We start from the raw sequence: 19,213 nt of genomic DNA, 5'->3' as shown, positions 1-19,213 counted from the left end.
GCGCTTGGAGGACTGGATTTCCACATGGCAATGGAGGTGCCAAAGCAGCTTGCAGCTCTGGCCGGACTTCTGTTGCATGTGGGGCTTGCAGAGAGCGCTGCAGGCAACGGGACCGGGTCAGAGCTGTGGCTGGAGGCCTCTCCACACACTGCAAGGAACAGCTGCTCTCCTGTGTAAATTTTCTGATGGGTAAGCAGGTTGGAGGTCAGAGAAAAGTGTGTCATGAAGGAGATGTTTGTTTCTCATTTGTGTGAGTGCCAGCTCCTTCCATAGTCAGGGCATTTGGAGGGTGTCCTGCCCGTGTGGGCCATCTAGTGCTGGACTGTGTGAGCCATTCTTCACACAAGGTTTTAGGACAGACCGACAGTTGGGGGGGGGGGGGAGAGCCATGGAGCTGGAAGCTGTTCCTCTGCAGAGGAGACAAGTACTCCTGCTTTATTTGTAGGGAGATAGTTGTGACTCTATCTGTCAGCCTCTGTTTTCTCTAGGCTTTTACCACTCGCAATTCTCCAGATTCTTGTCCTCATCTCTTTTCAGGAGAGTGGAAGATGTCGTCTTTCCTCCTAAACCAGTTTCTTCCCTTCATTTGTCTGAGAAGGCAACGAGAAAACACAATCTTGGCTCCTTCGTCACTCACACAGGGAGAATTTGGCTCATCCATTGTCAAGAACGCTACGAAAAATACTTTCAGCAGCAAGGGTAAAAAGAGGGACAAGAATTGTCTTTCCAGAATCACTTTTCCCTTAATTCAAAGTTGCACCAAGGGCAGTGTTTCCCAGGTTCCCTTCTACAAGCTTCTGTTCACGTCAGACAGGACTGGGGAGTTCTTAGCTCCCTTGAAGGCCAGATGGTTCTCTACTTCTGAACTCCACCACCCTCACCTGCAAGTAACTCCCATAGGATCCCTGCCTCTCTGTGAGAAAATCCGGGAACCAGGGACTAAGGCTCCCACTTTGGGGAAGGTGGAAAGGATAGGCAGGTAATAGAAAAGAGAGGATCCGCCTACGGGCCCCTTCAGCACCAGAAACCTGTGGGAGAAAGGAAAGTGCTGGGAAAGGAAGTATGCGGGCGACCTGGGGAGGAAGGCGGTCTCCAGATCCCTTGGCTTTCTTCAGAGAGATAAGACATAATGAAAGGTAACCGGGGACGGGAAAAGTTCTGAAAGCACCAGCCCGACCACTGGAAGGGAGACGCCGGGCAGCTCCCGCTCAGCCCTCCCGCAGGCTCTTCTGACCGCTGGAGTAGGTGGAACCCGCCTGCCTCCTCCAGCCAATCAGAAAGGGGCCTCGCGTTCCCTGGCGACCCTTAATGCCTAGCCGTTGGTGTAGTGGAAGGAGGCGGGACGATGAGAGCTCGAGCTCCCGCGACCAATCGCTGTACTCCCTGGGAGGTAGGGGCGGTGCCTCTGGAAACCGGAGGCGGGGCTGTTTCCTTGGCAACGATCCTAGCCCTCCCGGAGGGGGCAGGGTGGAGATTAGGAGGAGCCGAGATGGGAGGGGGCAAGAGGAGTGGGGTGGGCGCGCCGGGGCGGAGGAGTAGAGTTCGGGTTGGGAGGTGGGAGTCTCAGACTCAGAAGCTCAGGCCTGGGGGGATCCGTCCAGGTTCCCGAGGCGCGGCCGGAGCTGACCCCAAGGCCCGGGAGGGGAGGGGAGCTAGACACCGCCCCCGCTGGCGCCGGGAAGCGTCGCTCCTTCTCGCTGACCTTGGTCTCGCTCGTCGCCTCGCCCTTGGCCACAGGCACAGACGGACGCACGGCCCGGGTGACGGATAGACAGGGTCCTGAACGGACGGAGACCTAGGACATAGCACACAAACTACCCCAGCCTTTCCCGCCGGCTCCAGGGCTCCCCGTCATCCCCCACCTCAAAGCCGGGGCCATCCAGCCCAGGGTTAATGCCAACGAGTTTCCACCTCCAGCCGCTCCTAGAGAGGCCGTGGCGCTAGCCAGCGGGGGAAACTGGCCGCGGACGGACACTTCCTGTGCGGGGGGGAGGGGGTCGGACAGCCGCAGCCCAGCCCGGGCTGGGGGGCCAGACGGCGGGGTCGCGGGCGGGCGGCGGCATCCGGGGGCGGCAGGGCGAGTCGTGAAGACCCTCACCTCCGAGGCCACGACGCAAGGGGACCTTGGAGGGCCCCAGGGCAAGGCGAGACCCTGCGGGTGGGGGCGGGGCCGCGGGTAGGGGAGGGGCCCGGCCGGCCACAGAGGCCCAGGGTCAAGACGTCCGGCCTCAGGGGCCCGGGCTGGGCAGCCGGGTACCCTGGGCGGTGCTGAGCAGGCGGGCGGCGAGGGCCCGGGTCTCAGGGCACTCAGGCCTGGTCGCAGGATCGTCCGCCATCGCCGCCGCCGCCGCACTGGGAGCCGGCGGGGATGGAACGGGAGGCGTCGCCGTGGGGCCTCGAGCCCGGGGATGTGCAAAGTCCTGACGAACTGGGGAGCCCCGAAGGGTCCCTCAAAGGTGAGGGAGGGAGCGCCTTTCCAAGGAGCGTGCCTGGGAGCGGGAGAGGGGGCTGTGGGCCGTGGGAGGGGAAGAGAGCGGGGGGCTTGGACACCTGGGACTTGGAGGAGGCGGGGGCGGGGACTGGACGTCCTGGGTCGGCGGAGGGGGAGGTGGGAATTTCAGCACCTGCTCCAGGGCCAGCGACCCTGCTGGAGGAGGAGGGAGAGGTTTGTGGCAACTAGTGGTGGAACCAAATGACCTTCCAGGCCCCACACAATCTGGGTTTTCTGTAATTCTCTGATCCTGCAGGCAACATGAGTGAGAATGAGGAAGAAGAAATGTCTCAACAAGAAGGCACTGGGGACTATGAGGTCGAAGAGATACCCTTTGGGCTTGAACCCCAGAGCCCTGGGTTTGAGCCACAAAGCCCCGAGTTTGAACCCAGAGCCCCAGGTTTGAGCCTGAGAGCCCAGGTTTTGAGTCCGAAGCCCTGGGTTTGTGCCCCCAAGCCCTGAATTTGCACCCAGAAGCCCTGAATCAGATTCTCAGAGCCCTGAGTTTGAACCCCACAGTCCTAGGTATGAGCCCCAAAGCCCTGGGTATGACCCTAAGAGCCCTGGATATGAACCCCGGAGCCCTGGTTACGAGCCTAAGAGCCCTGGGTATGAACCCCAGAGCCCTGGGTATGAATCCCAGAGCTCAGGTTATGAGCCCCAGAATCCTGAGTTCAAAACCCAAAGCCCTGAATTTGAAGCTCAGAGTTCCAAATTTCAGGAAGGTGCAGAAATGCTTCTGAATCCCGAGGAAAAGAATCCCTTGAGCATCCCTTGGGAGTCCACCCTTTGGACTCCTTCACCCAGGGGTTGGGGAGCAGCCCACAGGGGCCCTACCCCTAGGGCCACCTTTTGAGATGCCCACAGGGGCCCTGCTGCCACACCCCAGTTTGAGATGCTCCAGAATCCCCTGGGCCTGACGGGGGCCCTTCGGGGCCAGGCCGGCGGGGTGGCAGGGCCCGGGGTGGGCAGGGCCCCCGGCCTAATATCTGCGGCATCTGCGGGAAGAGCTTTGGGGCGGGGCTCCACCCTGATCCAGCACCAGCGCATCCACACGGGTGAGAAGCCCTATAAATGTGAGGTCTGTAGCAAGGCCTTCTCCCAGAGCTCTGACCTCATCAAACACCAGCGCACCCACACGGGCGAGCGGCCCTACAAGTGTCCCCGTTGTGGCAAGGCCTTCGCCGACAGCTCTTACCTGCTTCGCCACCAGCGCACCCACTCTGGTCAGAAGCCCTACAAGTGCCCACACTGCGGCAAGGCCTTCGGTGACAGCTCCTACCTCCTGCGGGCACCAGCGCACCCACAGCCACGAGCGGCCCTACAGCTGCCCCGAGTGCGGCAAGTGCTACAGCCAGAACTCTTCCCTGCGTAGTCACCAGAGGGTGCACACCGGCCAAAGGCCCTTCAGCTGCGGCATCTGCGGCAAGAGCTTCTCGCAGCGCTCGGCACTCATCCCCCATGCCCGCAGCCACGCCCGCGAGAAGCCCTTCAAGTGCCCTGAGTGCGGCAAGCGCTTTGGCCAGAGCTCGGTGCTGGCCATCCACGCGCGCACCCACCTGCCGGGCCGCACCTACAGCTGCCCCGACTGCGGCAAGACCTTCAACCGCTCCTCCACGCTGATCCAGCACCAGCGCTCACACACGGGCGAGCGGCCCTACAGGTGCGCCGTGTGCGGCAAGGGCTTCTGCCGCTCGTCCACGCTGCTGCAGCATCACCGGGTCCACAGCGGGGAGCGGCCCTACAAGTGCGATGACTGTGGCAAGGCCTTCTCCCAGAGCTCTGACCTCATCCGCCACCAGCGGACCCACGCAGCCGGCCGCCGCTGACCTGGGGCCCCGCCGGGGGGTGGGGAGGTGGTGGGCCGAAGAGAGGGGGCCAGGATGCTAGAGAAACCTTTAGAGGGAATAGTGGAAGAGCTGGGGGAGGACGGTGGAGTCGAGGGCCAGGGTGGAGGAAGTTACGTGCCCTGGAGACTTATGGGAAATGGGCTATGAAGAGGGGTTGGAGCGAGGCCAAGCAGGCAGTGGGAGGTCTGGGAGAGATCCAGAAAAGAGGTCAGCAGAGAGCTGGCCTGGGCAACAGCATGCCCCTTGGTGGGTGCCTGGCTTGGCAAAGCACTAGGCGGGGGTGGGGGGGAGGGGGGAGGGCGACTTAATTAGAGTGGGGTAGCTTAGATTGGTAGCTACTGAGACCCTCGTTGAGTCAGGAAGGGGTGAGGGTAGGTGGGGTGGGGAGTGGGGCCCTGGGGTGGGGCTTGGGCCTCAGTGCAAACCCCGGCCTCCCTTGTCTTCCTCAGGCTTTGGAGCCCCTGAATTTGAGTTCAATAAAAATCTTTATGTGGTAAAAGATTCGTCCTTAAAATGTGTGCATGGGCAGTGGGAGACACTCAGTGATAAGTACACGCAGCCAGTGAAGCCATAGGGTCCTGTCTGGGAAGCACTTTATGTTGCAAGTTTCCCTGGAATCTTAAAATCTGATCCTCAGGAGACATGACCTGCCCACATGGCCCCAGGTTTTGTCTCATGCTTGAATCCTGCACAAACACAGAGGGAGCTCAGTGTGGGAGGTGTGAGAAAGCCTTCGACTTCGTGGGATATATATCCCTTTTACCAAACACAGAGGGTCTGTCCTTGTCCAGAGAACAGACTCTGTTCTCGTAGCCAAGCATGAGCCTGTGTTCCATCTCTTTCTGGCTCCCAGCGTCTAGCTGTGCCACCCTCTTCTCCCTCCCCAGCCGAACCTCTAGCCATCACTTTGTGCAGACCCCCAGTGACCAGAACCACAGAGGGTCCCTGCAGTCCCGGCCCCACCTGTAGGGGGCACACAGGGGGCCCAGTGCGAGGATTAGACAACTCCAGCCTTTCAGACCCACCCACCAGCCTGGGCCTGATTGGCCACACCCCTCCTCTTTTTAGGACCCCTGGGCCTCTTGGGATCACCCTGCTCCCACCCGGCCTTTATCCTACTTTTCTTTCCTGTCTGAGCCTCAGCCCTCCTAATACTTTGGCTCTCAGGAAACAATGGAGAGTCGGTGCCAGTGGGGAGTCTGGGATCCTGGGGTGTGGCCTGCCTTGACCTTAGCTGAGTAGGACTGGCCCCACCCTGGGGAATCACCCAGCTGCCAGGAACGTCTTGAGATGAATGCTCGTAAGGGCCCGATGGCCCTGCAAGGATTTTTTCATTCTGTTTTCAGGGATAAGGAAAAATGAGTTCACAGAGCTCTGACCTGCTTCCTCCGTGGACAGAAGGCAGGTGAGACATTCAGACCACGCCTGCCAGGCTCCATCAGTCCCAGCGGCTCGGCCACACCGGCAGGTGGGGAACCATGGCTCCGCAAGGGCAAGCCCCACACCCATCCTCAGGGCCTTATAACTCGTCAAGAGCAAATAACTTCTCCAGGGACATTTCAATCCAGCCTCTTACGTTCTGCAAGCTCTAGAAGGAGCCTTAGAGATTACATAGTTCGGGGCGCCTGGGTGGCTCAGTCAGTTATGCATCTGCCTTTGGCTCAGGTCCTGATCCCAAGATCCTGGGATCGAGCCCCGTGTCAGGCTCCCTGCTCAGCAGAAAGCCTGTTTCTCCCTCTGCCGGCCACTCCCCCTGCTTGTGCTCTCTCTTTCTCTCTGATGAATAAATAAAATCTTAAAAAAAAAAAAAAGAAATCACGTAGTCCAACATAGTTTGGTTGTGTTTGGTGTTTTTTTAAAGTTTTCGTTGTTTTTGGATGTAGAACATTATTTTTCAAGTAAAATCTCCTGGTCTTTTAAAGACCTTTGTAAACTTTATGCACATTTTTGTACACATACCCAACCACACATAATTGCAACTATTAAAATACTCCACATTTAGTAGAGTTCGTGTATGTGACTACAGATGTTAAATAGAACTGCATTTGACAACCCAACATAGTACATTTAGAGACACTTCCTTTAACATTTATTTCAATTATACAATTTAATTTTCATACTTGGGAGTTGAATTTTTTTTTCAGCTCCCAAACGTGTTTGTAGGCCATTGAAAGCCGGGAGGCCCCGGGCACGGTGCCTGTGGTGCTTAATTGAATAAAGTAGCCCAGATGCTACTTATAAACCTTAGTATTTAAAGCAGGTCAAGTGCGTGGCGAGGGGGGGGCTCAGGTGCTCAGCCACCACCCCTCTCTTCCACCTGACAGCTCTTGAGGTAACTTCAGACCCCAGTTCGGGCAAACCAAGCCCAGGAAGGGCACGCATCCTTCTCAAGGTCACGGTAAGAACTGGGACTCCAGTGCCAGGTCTTTTGACTTGCGGTCCAGTGTGCTGCTTGGACCACACCATCCTGCACAACGAAGCCAGTTTTTTATTTTTATTTTTATATTTTTATTTATTTACTTTTGAAGATTTTATTTATTTACTTTTGAAGATTTTATTTATTTGACAGAGAGAGAGGCAGCGAGAGGGGGAACACAAGCAGGGGGAGCGGGAGAGGGAGAAGCAGGCTGAGCAGGGAGCCCGATGCGGGGCTCGATCCCAGGACCCTGGGATCATGACCTGAGCCGAAGGCAGACGCTTAACGACTGAGCCATCCAGGTGCCCCCAAGCCATTTTTTTAAAAAAGTAACCTCTCCATCCAACGTGGAGATTGAACTCATGACCTCGAGGTCGAGAGTCGCCTGCACGGCCGCTGAGCCAGCCGGGCGCCCCACAACTAAACCATTTCTATTCCCCACCTGTATCAAGCACAGATGTGCTCCTAAAAGTTCTAGATGGTGTGCCAGTGTTCTCTCAGTTTCACAACAGCTCAGAGGGAGATACAGTTATTATGTCCATTTTACAGATGAAGCAATGAGTCCCAGAGAGGGTAAGGAATGGCCCCACACGGCGCAGCTGCAAAGCCTCAGAGCCCGGACTCAAGCCTACGGCCGAGTAGTTGTGACTATTTCCCCAACGATACTAAGGTGTTACTTTTTCACTTTGTGCCACGAGGATGGTGTTTTCTGGAGGCTACACGGCCTGTGAGAACATAGGACGGCTTGTGGGCCATGGGGGCTTGGGTGTCCATATGTTTTGAATTTCTCTCCATTTTAATTTCTAATTGGATAAACACCAATACATAGAACCCTTTGGGGATCTTCAGCTTTTAAGAGTTTAAAGGGGTCTTGAGAGTAAAACACGGGAAGGCCACTGAATCAAACACTCTTTTGAACGTCTTCTTTGTGGCCAGCCCCGGTGAGGGGTCAGCGTCGGTAAGACAAGTAAGCGAAGACTGGATTCTGCGTTCTAAGCCTCCCAGTCTTGAGAGAGGAGCCCACACAGTCAGTGTTATGTGCTCTGATGGGGTATGAAGTGCAGATGAAATGGCTCATTTTGCCTGGGAACTGAGATGAGAAAAGCTTGGAAATGCTTTGAAGTAGGAAGATTTTAAAGGATAGAAAGGCGGTGGAACTGGATAGGCTGGCAAGGGGAACAGCATTTGCGAAGACACAGGCGGGGAAGGACATATAGGTATTTGAGGACGGGGGCTGTTAAGGGAGTTGGGATAGAGACTCCTGGGTGGGAAGAGGGCAGGTCTCTTCCCGAAATGAACCTCCCAGATTTTCGTGCTATTTTGCTCCCAACCCGATGAAAATATTCCCTTTTTGCGTGTGTGTCACAGAGCACCACCGGTGTGAGAGGACCGTCCCCATCACTCTCCAACCTGCTATCCTGCTTGTTTCTCCTTCACAACCCCCTCTCGCCACCTGGAATCACATTTCTACGTTTTCGCTCTGTTTTCCCGCTGGGGTGACGTTTCTGGGGGCAGGGACTTGTCTGTCACATTCATAGCTGTGCCCTTGGGACAGAGCTTTCAAGAAATACTGCACGAATCCATAGAAGCCGACAGGCTTCAGAGGCCCACAGCTAACTTCTTGTACTTTTAACATTTCTGTGATATTCCTGGCCATTAGAACATTCTTTCCTCCCTCTCTGAGAAGACGGGCCTCACTTCTTCCTTCCTGAGGTCTTCCTTATGAGCCAGCCCCATGGGTTCCTTGTGTGCTGGACCAGAAGGGGGTTGATGAGGTGGAAGAGGCCGGCAGGCTTTGAGATACTGTTCTGGGCCTTGTGTGCCAGGCTCGAGAAGGTTCGCTTACTCCCCTGTAGGCAGAAGGGAGCCATCCAAGGTCACTGCTTGGGAGACCAAATGTTGCTTCTCAGCTCCCAGGGCTGGACCCAGAGAGCTGGCCTGAGAAATACTCCGTAATCTGCCCCCTGTCCCCGCACCCAACCCCGGGGTTCTACTGACCACAAGAGGGCAGCAGCGATGAGTCCCCTCTGTCCCTCCTCAAGCTGGGGGCCTCAGGATCAAGCCTCACCAATTGTTGTTTAAAAAAAAAAAAAAAGGCCAGGGAGGGTCTATCCTTCCTTACACCTTAATGAATTATCAGTGCCTCATACAGGTCCGTCTCTGAGCGTTGTCATAACAAAAAAAGAAAAAAGAAAAGAAAGAAAGAAAAAAAAAAGAAAAAAAGAGCCAACTGTCTGGGTCCCACTTAGAGAAAGGCTCGAGAAGGAAATGTTCCTTGAATTGAGCCAGGCTGCAATGGGGCACCAGCATAAAAACATCACAAGCCTGGACAGACTGTCACCTTTATTGGGTGAACACAGGTGGGGACTGCTCTTGGCACCGGGAGCCAGGTGGACAGACGCGGCCCGCGCCTTGAGCTCTCAGCCTCCCGTGGGGGCCGCCCTGGGGCGCGAGGCGTCCGATGCGGGCTGCGCGGCGAGGAGGCGGGAGCCCGGGGAAGACCGAGCCTGGAAGGGTGGGGATGCCATGGGCCCCCCCAAACGTTTCCTCCCTCTTCCCACGGGCACCCTCACTAGTTTGGTGAAATTGTGTCAGGCGCCTCCTGCATCGGGCTCTGTGATGTCACCGAGGTGAACACGATGGGTGGGGTCCCTTCCCCCGTGGAGTCCGTGGCTGGAGCTGGGAGATGAATGCGAAGTAGCTGGGGGCCGCGCTGTGAGGGAAACGCAGGCTAGGGTGAGCTGCGTAATGTGGGGACCCCCTTGGGGCGGGGGTGGGGGGCGGGGGCTGCCCTGAGGCGGTGCTACCCAAGCTGAGTGAGAGTCAGCCAGGGAGAGGGCTGGGGAGGAATGTTCCAGGCAGAGGGAGCAGTCTGGGTGAAGGCAGAGACGCGGGAAGGAGCTTGGCTGGCGAGGAAGGCCGGTGTAGCTGGAGCTCGGGAAGGGAGGCAGCGAGCTTCTGGAGGAGGCCCGGAGGGCGACAGGGGCCCGACTCAGCACGGGCAAGTTCAGGGTCCCTTGCAGACTCTGGAAGGCCTGCTAAGGCACTTAGTCTCCAGCCACAGAGTAAGGGCCTCTCAGCAGCCACGCGGTGACACTGGTCACATTCGCTCCCTGGCAGCCAATGGAAAGCAGACTGGGCTCCAGGCAGGAGGGAGCGAAGGGCAAGGTTCGGGGAGTCTGAGGCCTCTAGGGACATCCAAGGGCAGGTGGGTGGGAGGGCTGGGAGTGTCGCTAGGTCCTGAGATGACAGTTTTTCCAAATTTAGATCAGGTAGTCTCTTCCAGGGGAGGATACTAAGAAGGCCCGGGGGAAGCCCGAGCCCGCTGATCACGACAAGGCCTGCTGTCTGGAGCCTGCCCGGCCCAGCCCTCATGGGCCCTGGGCATGAGCCCGCAGAGCAGGCAGGCACCAGTGAGCTCCAGGTTCAAGACAGCGACCCCGACGCCTAGGCGGGGGCAGCAACCTGCCCGAAGACGCACAGCAAGACACAGAGGCGGAGGGGCGCCGGGCTTCCTGAGTCCAGCCCCGGGCCCTCTGCGGCGGGCCTGGGCCTCAGTCTTTGGTGCCTGCATCCTGGGCCTCCTCCTCGTGCAGGGGCTCCAGGCAGCCCGGGTCCCCAGCCTCTTCCCCGGACACTGGCTCCTCTGAGTCTTCTAGAGGGAGCCCACTGAAAGCTTCGGCACTGGCCTCCATCTTCTCCTTCAGGTTCCGTTTGAAGAAGCCAAACTGCAGGAAGACAAAACTGGAGTGAGGGAAGTCCACGGAACACTCTGGACCAGTGGGCCTCGGCAAAGCAGGAAAGCACCCTGCACGGGAATGTGTCATGCGTGCCACGGATGCGTGGTGCCCGCCGCAGGCATGGGCCGAGGGCACCTGCCACGCCGGCTTCCTGGCGATATGCTGAAGAGCTGTCCGTTTAACAGCTCATTCTTTAGGCTCATGAAAACGTCATGGGCCAATATTGGGGGCGGGCGGTGGGACCATATCCAGTAATACTAACAGCACGGGCCCGCGCTTACCCAGTGCTCAGAATGGGCCACGTACTCTAGCCTTCAAAACATGTATATTCTTTGGCTCAGCCATTCCAGCTCCAGGAATTAATTCCAAAGAAGTTTTGGACAAATGTGCAAAGATGTGGGAGCCAAGAGCCTTTCTTGGTCACTGTTTAAAATGGAAAGAATTAGGGGCACCTGGGTAGTTCAGTCGGTTAAGTGTGTGCCTTTGGCTCAGGTCATGGTCCCAGGGTCCTGGGATCGAGCCCCGCATCGGGCTCCCTGCTCAGCCGGGAGCCTGCTTCTCCCTCTCCTTCTGCCCCTCCCCGCACTCATGTTCTTGCTCGCTCTGCTCTCTCTCTCTCAAATAAATAATCTTAAAAAAAAATAGGTAGAAATTACAAACAATCTGAATGCTCATCAGTGGGGATCTTGTTTAAAAAAAGGTGGGGCACCCAGGCAGCAGCAAACCGGCAGGTCGGAGAGCAAGAGGTGGGTGTGATCGTGCTGACAGCCAGAGACAAGAGAGAGACTAACCGGGGGAAATACAAGCCCCCAAGCAGTTTATCTGGGAGCCTTCCATTTATGTTTTCTATAGACACGGACACTGACTTTTCTCTCTGCCTCTCTCATGCTCACATGCATACACATGTTTAAACAACAAAATTAGAATCTGGAAGAACAGAAACGAAACGGTCGTTAAAGACAAGCCTCTGGGAGTGCGGCGGGAAGAAACCGACTTTCTGTGTTGTCTTTTTCTGGAATATTTGTGGGTTTCATGCAGAACATCTGCCCTCCGCATTCTTCACCTGGTGACTCCTCCTTCCAGTCCCAACTCAAATGCCTCCTCTCCTGGGAGGCCCTCCCGGACTCCCCCAGCCAAAGGGAGGCTCCAGTACACAGGCCCTTGAGTGGAGCCCTTATCACGTGTGCACCTGTCTCCCCCATTAGACTGTGAGCCCCCCAAAGGCAAAGAGCATGTCTGTGGTATGTCTCTCTGGGTCCCAGTGCCCCGCCCTTGAGACGTGGGTGCTCCCTCCTTCCCTGGGTACCCAGTCCTGGCCCTGCCAGTGCCTGGTGGAGGGCTGGGGGAAGTCTCGCTTGCTCTTTGGGCCTCCTGAGACTTATGGGTAGAAGGAGGGAGTGGGCTGAGGCCGCCTCTAGGTTTCCCGCTCCCTGATCTCGATATTCTCCGCCCTGACTCCTGCGAAACCCCTTTCCCCAGCCTGGCTGTCTCGGCCAGGCCCGTGGCTCGCAGAAGCTCCCACCTTGTGGAGTACGGCGAAAATCACCAGCAGCAGCAAGAGCCCCCCGATGCCGCTCAGCACGTAGACATAGAGCATTTCCTTCTCATAGACGATGTCCACCTTCATGACGACCTGGAGGAGGAGAGACGGGGGTGTAAGGGGAAGGCTCTCGCACCTCTGACATGCTTGTGAATGGCTGGGTCTTCGAGTTCTGGTCGGGACTGCCTCCCGACATCGCCAGGCTGGCCCGGACGCCTCTCCCCAGTGAACCTCCTCGGGCTGCCACCCGAGCGAGCTGGCCAACATGCACACGGCCCACCGGCAGCTCTGAGATGGCTTCCTCGAGGCCCAGAAGAAAATGCCAGAATCTCAGCTCAGCACACAAAACCTTCCAGAATCTGGCTTAGGCTTTGCTCTCTGGTACAGCTTCCCTTCCCCTGCTCCGAGCTTCCTGCTCTGTAAGCGGCCCTCCGCCTGGGTGGCCTGGGCCCCCACACTCACTCCTTGCTGCTCCTCACTGGGCTTCGAGCACTTTCCTGAGCGCTTTCCCGAGCACTTCCCCCGTCATGTTCAGAGTGGGCACGGGGTGACGACCCTTTGCTGAGCTGCCATCAAATTGATCTCTGCCCGACACATCTCAGATGGGGGACCCTGTGGCCTGCTTGTCCCCGTGGTGGCGGGGAGCCCATGGCCTCCATCACAGCCTTTGCCAAGGCCGGCAGCTCTGAGCGCGGGGAAGCTCTTCCTTCTGGGCCCAGCCCAGACCTCTCATGGGGCCCTCCCGCTTCTGGTTCTAGTTCTTCTAGCTCTGCCCTGGGGTTCCCCAGAGCCTCTGCTGACCTCTGTTCCCGAGGCTTCTGAAGAGGCAGAGCCATACCTGGGCCAGGGAGGCGTTGCTGCCGTAGAGGTGGAAGTGCTTGCTGCTGTCGAAGGACATGGAGAGGGAGCTGCAGAGGCTGAACGTGAACGGGGCCTGTGAAACGGCGGGGGAGACGTCAGGCCAGGGAGAACAAGGAGCAGAGCCCGCTGACTTCTGCACCCCACCTTGACGGAGGGGGAGAACCCGAGGACACTGGGCCCTGGGGGTGTGCACTGCGGCTAATGAGTTGTCTACCGCCGCGTCCTCACGGCCCACGGCCCACTTCTAGAAGGCACTACTTCCTACCGAGAACCCAGAAGAACCGGCATAGGCCCATGAAGACAGCCCTGCCAATTTCAAGCAGATCCCGGGTCTCTTTCACCTGCCGCTGTGGAAATATCAGGGCTTTGCAGCCAGGTAGTAAGGAAAAATGCAGGAAGCCCATCTGGCGGGGAAGCCCGCTGCTCAGCCCTGGGGCTCCCCCGCCACGGCGTCCGCTGCCGCCGGCTACCTTGATCTCTTCCACCAGCTCCACCGTCCCGGTCACTTGGACGAGGATCTCCTCCTTGAAGACAAGTGGGCAGTGGAACTTGGTTCTGGGCAAACAAGGCTGCCAAGAATGAAGAGAGCAGGGGTCAGAGAGGCCTGTCTGCCCACCTGCACTCTGGTGGCCCCCACCCCAACTTCTGAGCTCCTGGGCCCTGACCTCAGCCACACCGGGCAGCGTCTCCAGATCCTCAGGATGGCAGCTCACAGGAGGCACCTGGAATGATGAGACGGGGTCTCCGGTTAGTCCGGAGCAGAGAGAGGACACTGGCCCCTTAAGGCCAGGACGTGGCCTCCCTCCCCGCTCTCCGCATCTGGGCCAACCTGGTTCACTCCCCCGGGCTCTTGGGAGATTCAGAATCACTGAGCCCAACACGATGCATCCCTCCTCGCTCCCTTCCCCCACACCTGTACTCCTTTGTGAGCTCACTCCCGCCGACCTGAGTGTCTCTCCCTCCTCTGGGCTGTACTCACCATCTCCACGCCCCACTTGTGTGTGATGGGCCCCTCGCTGTGAGGCCCTGGCACCCCGACCAAGGCCTCCAGGGCAGGCACGTTGTGGTCGTAGATGGAAGGCTGAATCCTCACCTAGGACAGAGGACAAAGGACTGCAGAGCCCTAAATGCCAGCCGCCCCTCCAACCGCCCCTCCAGAGGCAGCCCTCCCTGGCTGAGGTCCGGGCAAGGACAGCTCGTCCTCGAAGTGCCAGCGTGGGCTACGTGTGGCTCTGGGCCTTCTCCACGGGGCACACCCTCGCACACCCGGCAAGGTACCGCTCAAGCAGCATCTCTGATGGCTCGGCTGACTCCCCAAGGGGAGGGAGGCTCCCCCCGCTGTGTGTCCCCACAGTGCTCCATGTCCCCAGCAAGACGGCAAAGCAGCTGGGTCTGTCTGTCCGCGGACAGCGCGCTCCGTGAGGACAGCAGCTGTGGCTTCTCTCGCTGGCAAGTCCCTGCTGCCTGACACAGTACGCAGCACACAGCAGGCCTCCAGAAAAGTCATTGTTTGAACGAGCGAAAGAAAGAACGAAGGGTGCTTAACAAGGATGGATGTGAAAACCGCCTGCACAATGCAGGTTGGGAAGGACTCACTTTGGCGAGGGCCTTGGAGTGATTTAGGGAACAAGTCCAAGTACCCTCTAGATGAAAGGGCCAACTGTGCGAGGGCAGGAAGACCCAGAAGCAGAGAAGAAAGTGACTCGAGCAGTACCTCCGAACGGCTCAGGGAGGCCAAGCAGGGAAATTCATACCCGGTTGGAGAGGCTCTACCATTAGTCACTCGACAAACATTTGTGGATGCTCGCAAAATATCAGGTACGTTAACCTGGAAAGGTCTGACGTCAGAGGCAGCATTTGAATTTAACCGTGGAACAGACGGAGATGGGGGAAGGCACCGGGAAGCAAAAATGCGGGGAGTCAGGACAGGGGCAGGTGAGTGTGACACGGTGGCAGGTCGGGGGCCTGGGACGGAGAGGTAGGACGTACATCTGGAAAGGAGACTTGGGGTGAGATTATGTGCCCAGGAGTCCCAAGGCCAGAAATCAGGGGACCCTCAACTAAGCAATGGTGAGTCACGGAAGATAGCTGAGGAGGGCAGGCTCCGGGGGCTCCCTCTGGGCAGGCCCAGAGCAGAAAGAAGGGGGCAAGGCAAGCCGAGGTCCAGGCCGGGAGCCTGTGCCAACAGCTGCAAGAAGACGAGGCACCCGAGTCCGGACAGCAGGGGGGCCCAGGAGACCAGAGAACACAGAACAGAAGCTGCGGAGGTGGCGGGGGGGCGGCACGGAGGAAGGACACATTCACCCAGACTTGGAAGTTTGGCTTGAGGAAAGGGGTGCTTTTGAGCACCCCTGAGGTGATGCTGGCCTGGGGGAAAGTGATACACTTTGGAACACGTTGAGACAAAGCCCCAAGAGGAGCAACCGCACTCCTAGGTGTAGACCCAAGCGTGATAAAACGTGTCTACACCACACCTCGCACGGCAACGGTCAAGCAGCACAGTGGATAAAAGCCAAAAAGTGGAAACCACCGAGATGTCCGCCAGCCGACGATCGGACAAATCTAACGCGGCCTACCTCACAATGGAACATTCCCTGGCAATAAAAAAGAGTAAAAAAGCACTGGCTTGGGCTCCAATGTGGATGACCCCCGAAAACACCAAGTGAACTCAATGGAAGCCGGTCACAAAGACCCCATACTGTAGGATTCCTCCCCTGCATAAAGGTTCTTTCTGGAACAATGAAAATCTTCTAAAATTAGATTGTGGTGACGGTTGTACAACTTCACGAATATACTAAGAGCCACTAAACTATACACTTTATTTTTTTTCCCTAAGATTTGCTTTACTTATTTAAGAGAGAGAGAGACAAAGGGAGCACAGGCAGGGGGAGGGGCAGAGGGACAAGCAGACTCCCCACTGAGCAGGGGACCTGACTCAGGGCTCCATCCCAGGACTCTGGGGTCATGACCTGAGCTGAAGTCAGGTGCTTAAGGGGCTGAGCCCCCCAGGGGCCCCTGAACTGTACACTTTAAAAGTGGGTAAACCAATCAATCAATCAATCAGTGTGGGTAAATCGAGGGACTCCTGGGTGGCTCAGTCAGTGAAGCAGCTGCCTTCGGCTCAGGTCGTGATCCCAGGGTCCTGGGATCAAGCCCCACGTTGGGCTCCCTGCTCAGCAGGGAGTCTGCTTCTCCCTCTCCCTCTGCCCCTCCCCCCATCTCTCTCTCCCTCTGAAATAAATACATAAAATCTTTTTTAAAACAGCAGGTAAATCATATGGACTGTGACTTGTATCTCATTCTATCATAGGGCTGTTAAAAGGCCCAAAAAGACGCTAGGAAGACATCCCGGCGGGCCGCGGGCCCGGCGCGCTGGGGGAGCAGGGGGTCACAGTGCGGAGCTGCGAGCTGGGAGGGGGACTCGGACTGTGGGCAGAGAGGCACCCTGAGCGGGTCTGATGTGGGGCGGGCAGGGGAGCCAGCGAGGAGCAGCAGCTGTGGCCAGGGCGGCGTGAAGACGGGGCGCGTGGGGAGACACAGGTAAGAACGATCACCATTTTCGGGACACTCAGCGCCCTGGGCGTCCTGTGGTTCTCACTGAATGCCGGATCTCTCGGATTTCTCTGGGGCTTCCAATGTGGCGGGGAGCACTGTCATCCCCATTTCATGGAGGGGAGGACTGGGGTTCAGGGAGACTCATTTGTCCGAAGTGATCGGGGAGCAGAGCTGGCATTTGAGCCCAGGCTGGGCCTCCAGGGACTGGAATGGCTGTGCTCTATCGCCTTCCTTGGATGATGGTGAGAACGATGCTAAGAGCAGCCACATGCATCGTCTTACTTTTTCCCTCCTAACAGCCCCATAAAGTAGGAGCTATTATCCCCATTTTACCGACTGAAAAACTGATGCTCAGAGACGTGAAGTAAACTGCCCAAAGCCACACAGCTTGAAAGGGCAGAGCTTCAAGAAGATTTCAGGTCTGGCTGAAGCCTCTGCACCTGACCGGCCAGGGGAGAGGGACACCGTGAGGACGAAGACCCCATGGGCCGGCCGCCCAGCTCTCACCGGAGCTTACAACAGACCCGAGCTGACCTCCCTGTGGCAAAAAAGGCCTAACAGGACAGCTTCGGGCAAGAGGGAAAGATCACCAGTGTTCCACGCAGAGGTGGGTTTAGTTAGAACAGAGGTCGTCAGGACCCTTAGCAAGAGTGGCTGCGTGGCGGGCCAGGCGGCAGGGAGCCAAATGCTTAGCTTGAGGGCTGGAGGGCGCTGGGGTGGCTGGAGGTGGCTGGAGCCATCTGGCCCTGATGACTATCCCGAGAGAGAGAGAGAGAGAGAGAGAGAGAGAGAGAGAGAAATGGGGTGGGGGGGAAGGGGGAGCGCAAAGGGTTTGAGTTGGTTCCCAGAGGAGTGGGGCAAGAAACGAAGCAGGCTTCTGCATTGGCTGGGGAATCTCCAGGCTGGGGCACAACTCCCGCCTCAGTCATTAACAACCTCCACTCCCCGGGCAGTGGGCCAAGCACTCCACAGGGAGTAAGTAACCCACTTCAACCTCACGACACCTGCAAGTTCTCGTTCCAAACGCCATTTGTCACAGCAGGGACTCGAGGCATGGACGGTTAAGCCCTTGGCCCACAATCACACAGAGATGGAGTGGTAGAGTTGGGGCTTGGGTCCATGCCTGTTCAAGTCTTCCCCACTATTCTGCTGGTCAAAGGACTAGTCTGCCAACCTCCTTCAGGAACCCAGAGGCCTCCCAGTGAACAGCACTAGAAACCAACTCTACTGGCCATTCTCTATGCAAATGGGCATCTGACCTCCCCAGGGGCCACTCTCCTCCATCATCATATCCAAGTGAGAAGGCTCCAGCCTTTGTTCTAAAGGGGTTACCTGCCTGGGGTCCCTTTCCTGCTCGGCTTCTGCCCCAGGCTTCCCTGACGCCAGCACGGCCTTGGGCGAAGACAGTTTCTCTTTGGGGCCTCAGTTTCCCCCACAGGAAAACGAGACTGCCCTTGGCTCAGTCAATGGCTACTCCTCTCTCTGAGGTTACCTCTAAAAGAACCTAGACTCCTCGAGACTCAGGGGCTGGCCTCCCTCTTCTTTGTTCCCACAATGAAGATTGCTATTACAGCCCCGAGCCTACAGCACGAGAAGTGACAGATCATTCACTTAGAGGTGAAACACATGAATTTTGGTACTCAAGTAAGTGCTGGAATCTGACCTTTCCCCCTTAGTAGCTGTGTAACCTGGCAAGTTACTCGACCTCTCTGTGCTGTGGCTTTCTCACCTGTACGCTGGGAATGGCCACGCCTCTGCCTTCTGGGGCTCTCACGGGTTGGTGTGAGACTCACAGGGGGCCACATATATATATAAGCATATATAAAAAGCACCAGACACAGAGCTGCGTCAGGGGAGTGGCCAGGGGCCCTGACCGACTGAACTGCTGCCCCAGCATCTAGCTGGAAGAGTGGCCCATTGAACGTTTGAGTGAAAATCTAGGTTCTCTCTCCGAGTGCTTCCGGCTCTCAAGTTCGATCCCACAAAGTATCTGGTGCTGGAAAGGAGCTGGGGAGGCACTTCAGGGGAGGCTGCGAGGCTCTCTAGAAAGGCCCACGGGATGAGGCCGAGGGCCCTGGATTCGCTGAGGATGGGGCTGTGTCTCTGCAGCCTCGGTCCTCGGGATGGGGCTGAAAACTGTGTGACCCAGAAGGGCCTTTTCACACGGAGGCTCGTACCTGGTAGAAGTGTTTGACAGTTTGGTTCTTGGGACCCTTGGGGGTGAAGCTGACATACAGTGTGGAGTTTTCCTTGCTGTGGAGAGAGGGAAGAGCAGAGGTAGAAAGAGGAGGAGACAAGGACCCAGTCTCCAGCAGGGCAGGGGCCCGGGCCAGGGGAAGCCTCTGAGGGACCCCCAGGGACCACGCAGGCATGCTCTCGTGTAACCTTCCAGCGCTCTGCTGTTGCCCTTTGGAAAGTAAGGCTCGTGGAGGGGGTCAGTCTGTTGCCCAGCGTCCTGCCGTGGCGGGCCGGGCCTGGAGCCCAGGTGGATGGGCCTTTGCAGCTGTGTGCCCCCTGCCGCACAGCGTCCCCACCTCACGAGGGTCTGTGGACCCTTCATTTCTCACATAGCGGCACCAGCCTCTGCCTTCCTCTCCATGCCATCCTTCCAATGACCTTCCTAATGTTACTGTCTGATCCTGCCACCTACCCGCTCGGAATCCGCCCATGGCCCCTGCTGCCCACAAGGGTCAGGCTCACAGCTCCCCATGTCCAGACCTGCCCGCTGTCCCCCCCCCCCCCCACCTGCTTGCCGCTTCG

The 19,213-nt window shown here is 57.6% G+C and overlaps 2 protein-coding genes across 3 annotated transcripts in view; one reads left to right on the top strand and one right to left on the bottom strand.

The window, feature by feature from the left end:
* The first annotated feature begins 2,030 nt into the window (after nucleotides 1-2,030).
* On the top strand, nucleotides 2,031-4,633 carry ZNF768 (zinc finger protein 768). Its single transcript, XM_026515799.4, is given in 10 exon segments — nucleotides 2,031-2,456; nucleotides 2,748-2,879; nucleotides 2,882-2,917; nucleotides 2,920-3,261; nucleotides 3,264-3,299; nucleotides 3,302-3,367; nucleotides 3,370-3,420; nucleotides 3,423-3,505; nucleotides 3,507-3,782; nucleotides 3,784-4,633. Coding segments are annotated over 10 exon segments (1,647 nt in total). The 5' UTR covers nucleotides 2,031-2,368; the 3' UTR covers nucleotides 4,321-4,633.
* Nucleotides 4,634-9,085: 4,452 nt separating this feature from the next.
* Nucleotides 9,086-19,213, bottom strand: part of ITGAL (integrin subunit alpha L) — a 39,260-nt gene continuing 29,132 nt past the window's right edge. For both annotated transcript variants that reach the window (XM_026515796.4, XM_026515797.4), the window contains exons 25-31: nucleotides 18,631-18,706; nucleotides 13,878-13,991; nucleotides 13,564-13,620; nucleotides 13,369-13,467; nucleotides 12,876-12,971; nucleotides 12,020-12,130; nucleotides 9,086-10,485 (exon numbers count right to left, since the gene is read on the bottom strand). In XM_026515796.4, the coding sequence (XP_026371581.2) occupies nucleotides 10,312-10,485; nucleotides 12,020-12,130; nucleotides 12,876-12,971; nucleotides 13,369-13,467; nucleotides 13,564-13,620; nucleotides 13,878-13,991; nucleotides 18,631-18,706 (727 nt within the window). In that variant the 3' untranslated portion in view covers nucleotides 9,086-10,311. The remainder of the gene's footprint in view (nucleotides 10,486-12,019; nucleotides 12,131-12,875; nucleotides 12,972-13,368; nucleotides 13,468-13,563; nucleotides 13,621-13,877; nucleotides 13,992-18,630; nucleotides 18,707-19,213) is intronic.

This window comes from Ursus arctos, unplaced genomic scaffold (genome assembly GCF_023065955.2).
Source record: "Ursus arctos isolate Adak ecotype North America unplaced genomic scaffold, UrsArc2.0 scaffold_2, whole genome shotgun sequence".
NCBI classification, from domain to species: Eukaryota; Metazoa; Chordata; class Mammalia; order Carnivora; family Ursidae; genus Ursus; species Ursus arctos.
Note: the sequence above shows the minus strand (reverse complement) of the source record. Positions and strands in the feature narration are given on the sequence as shown.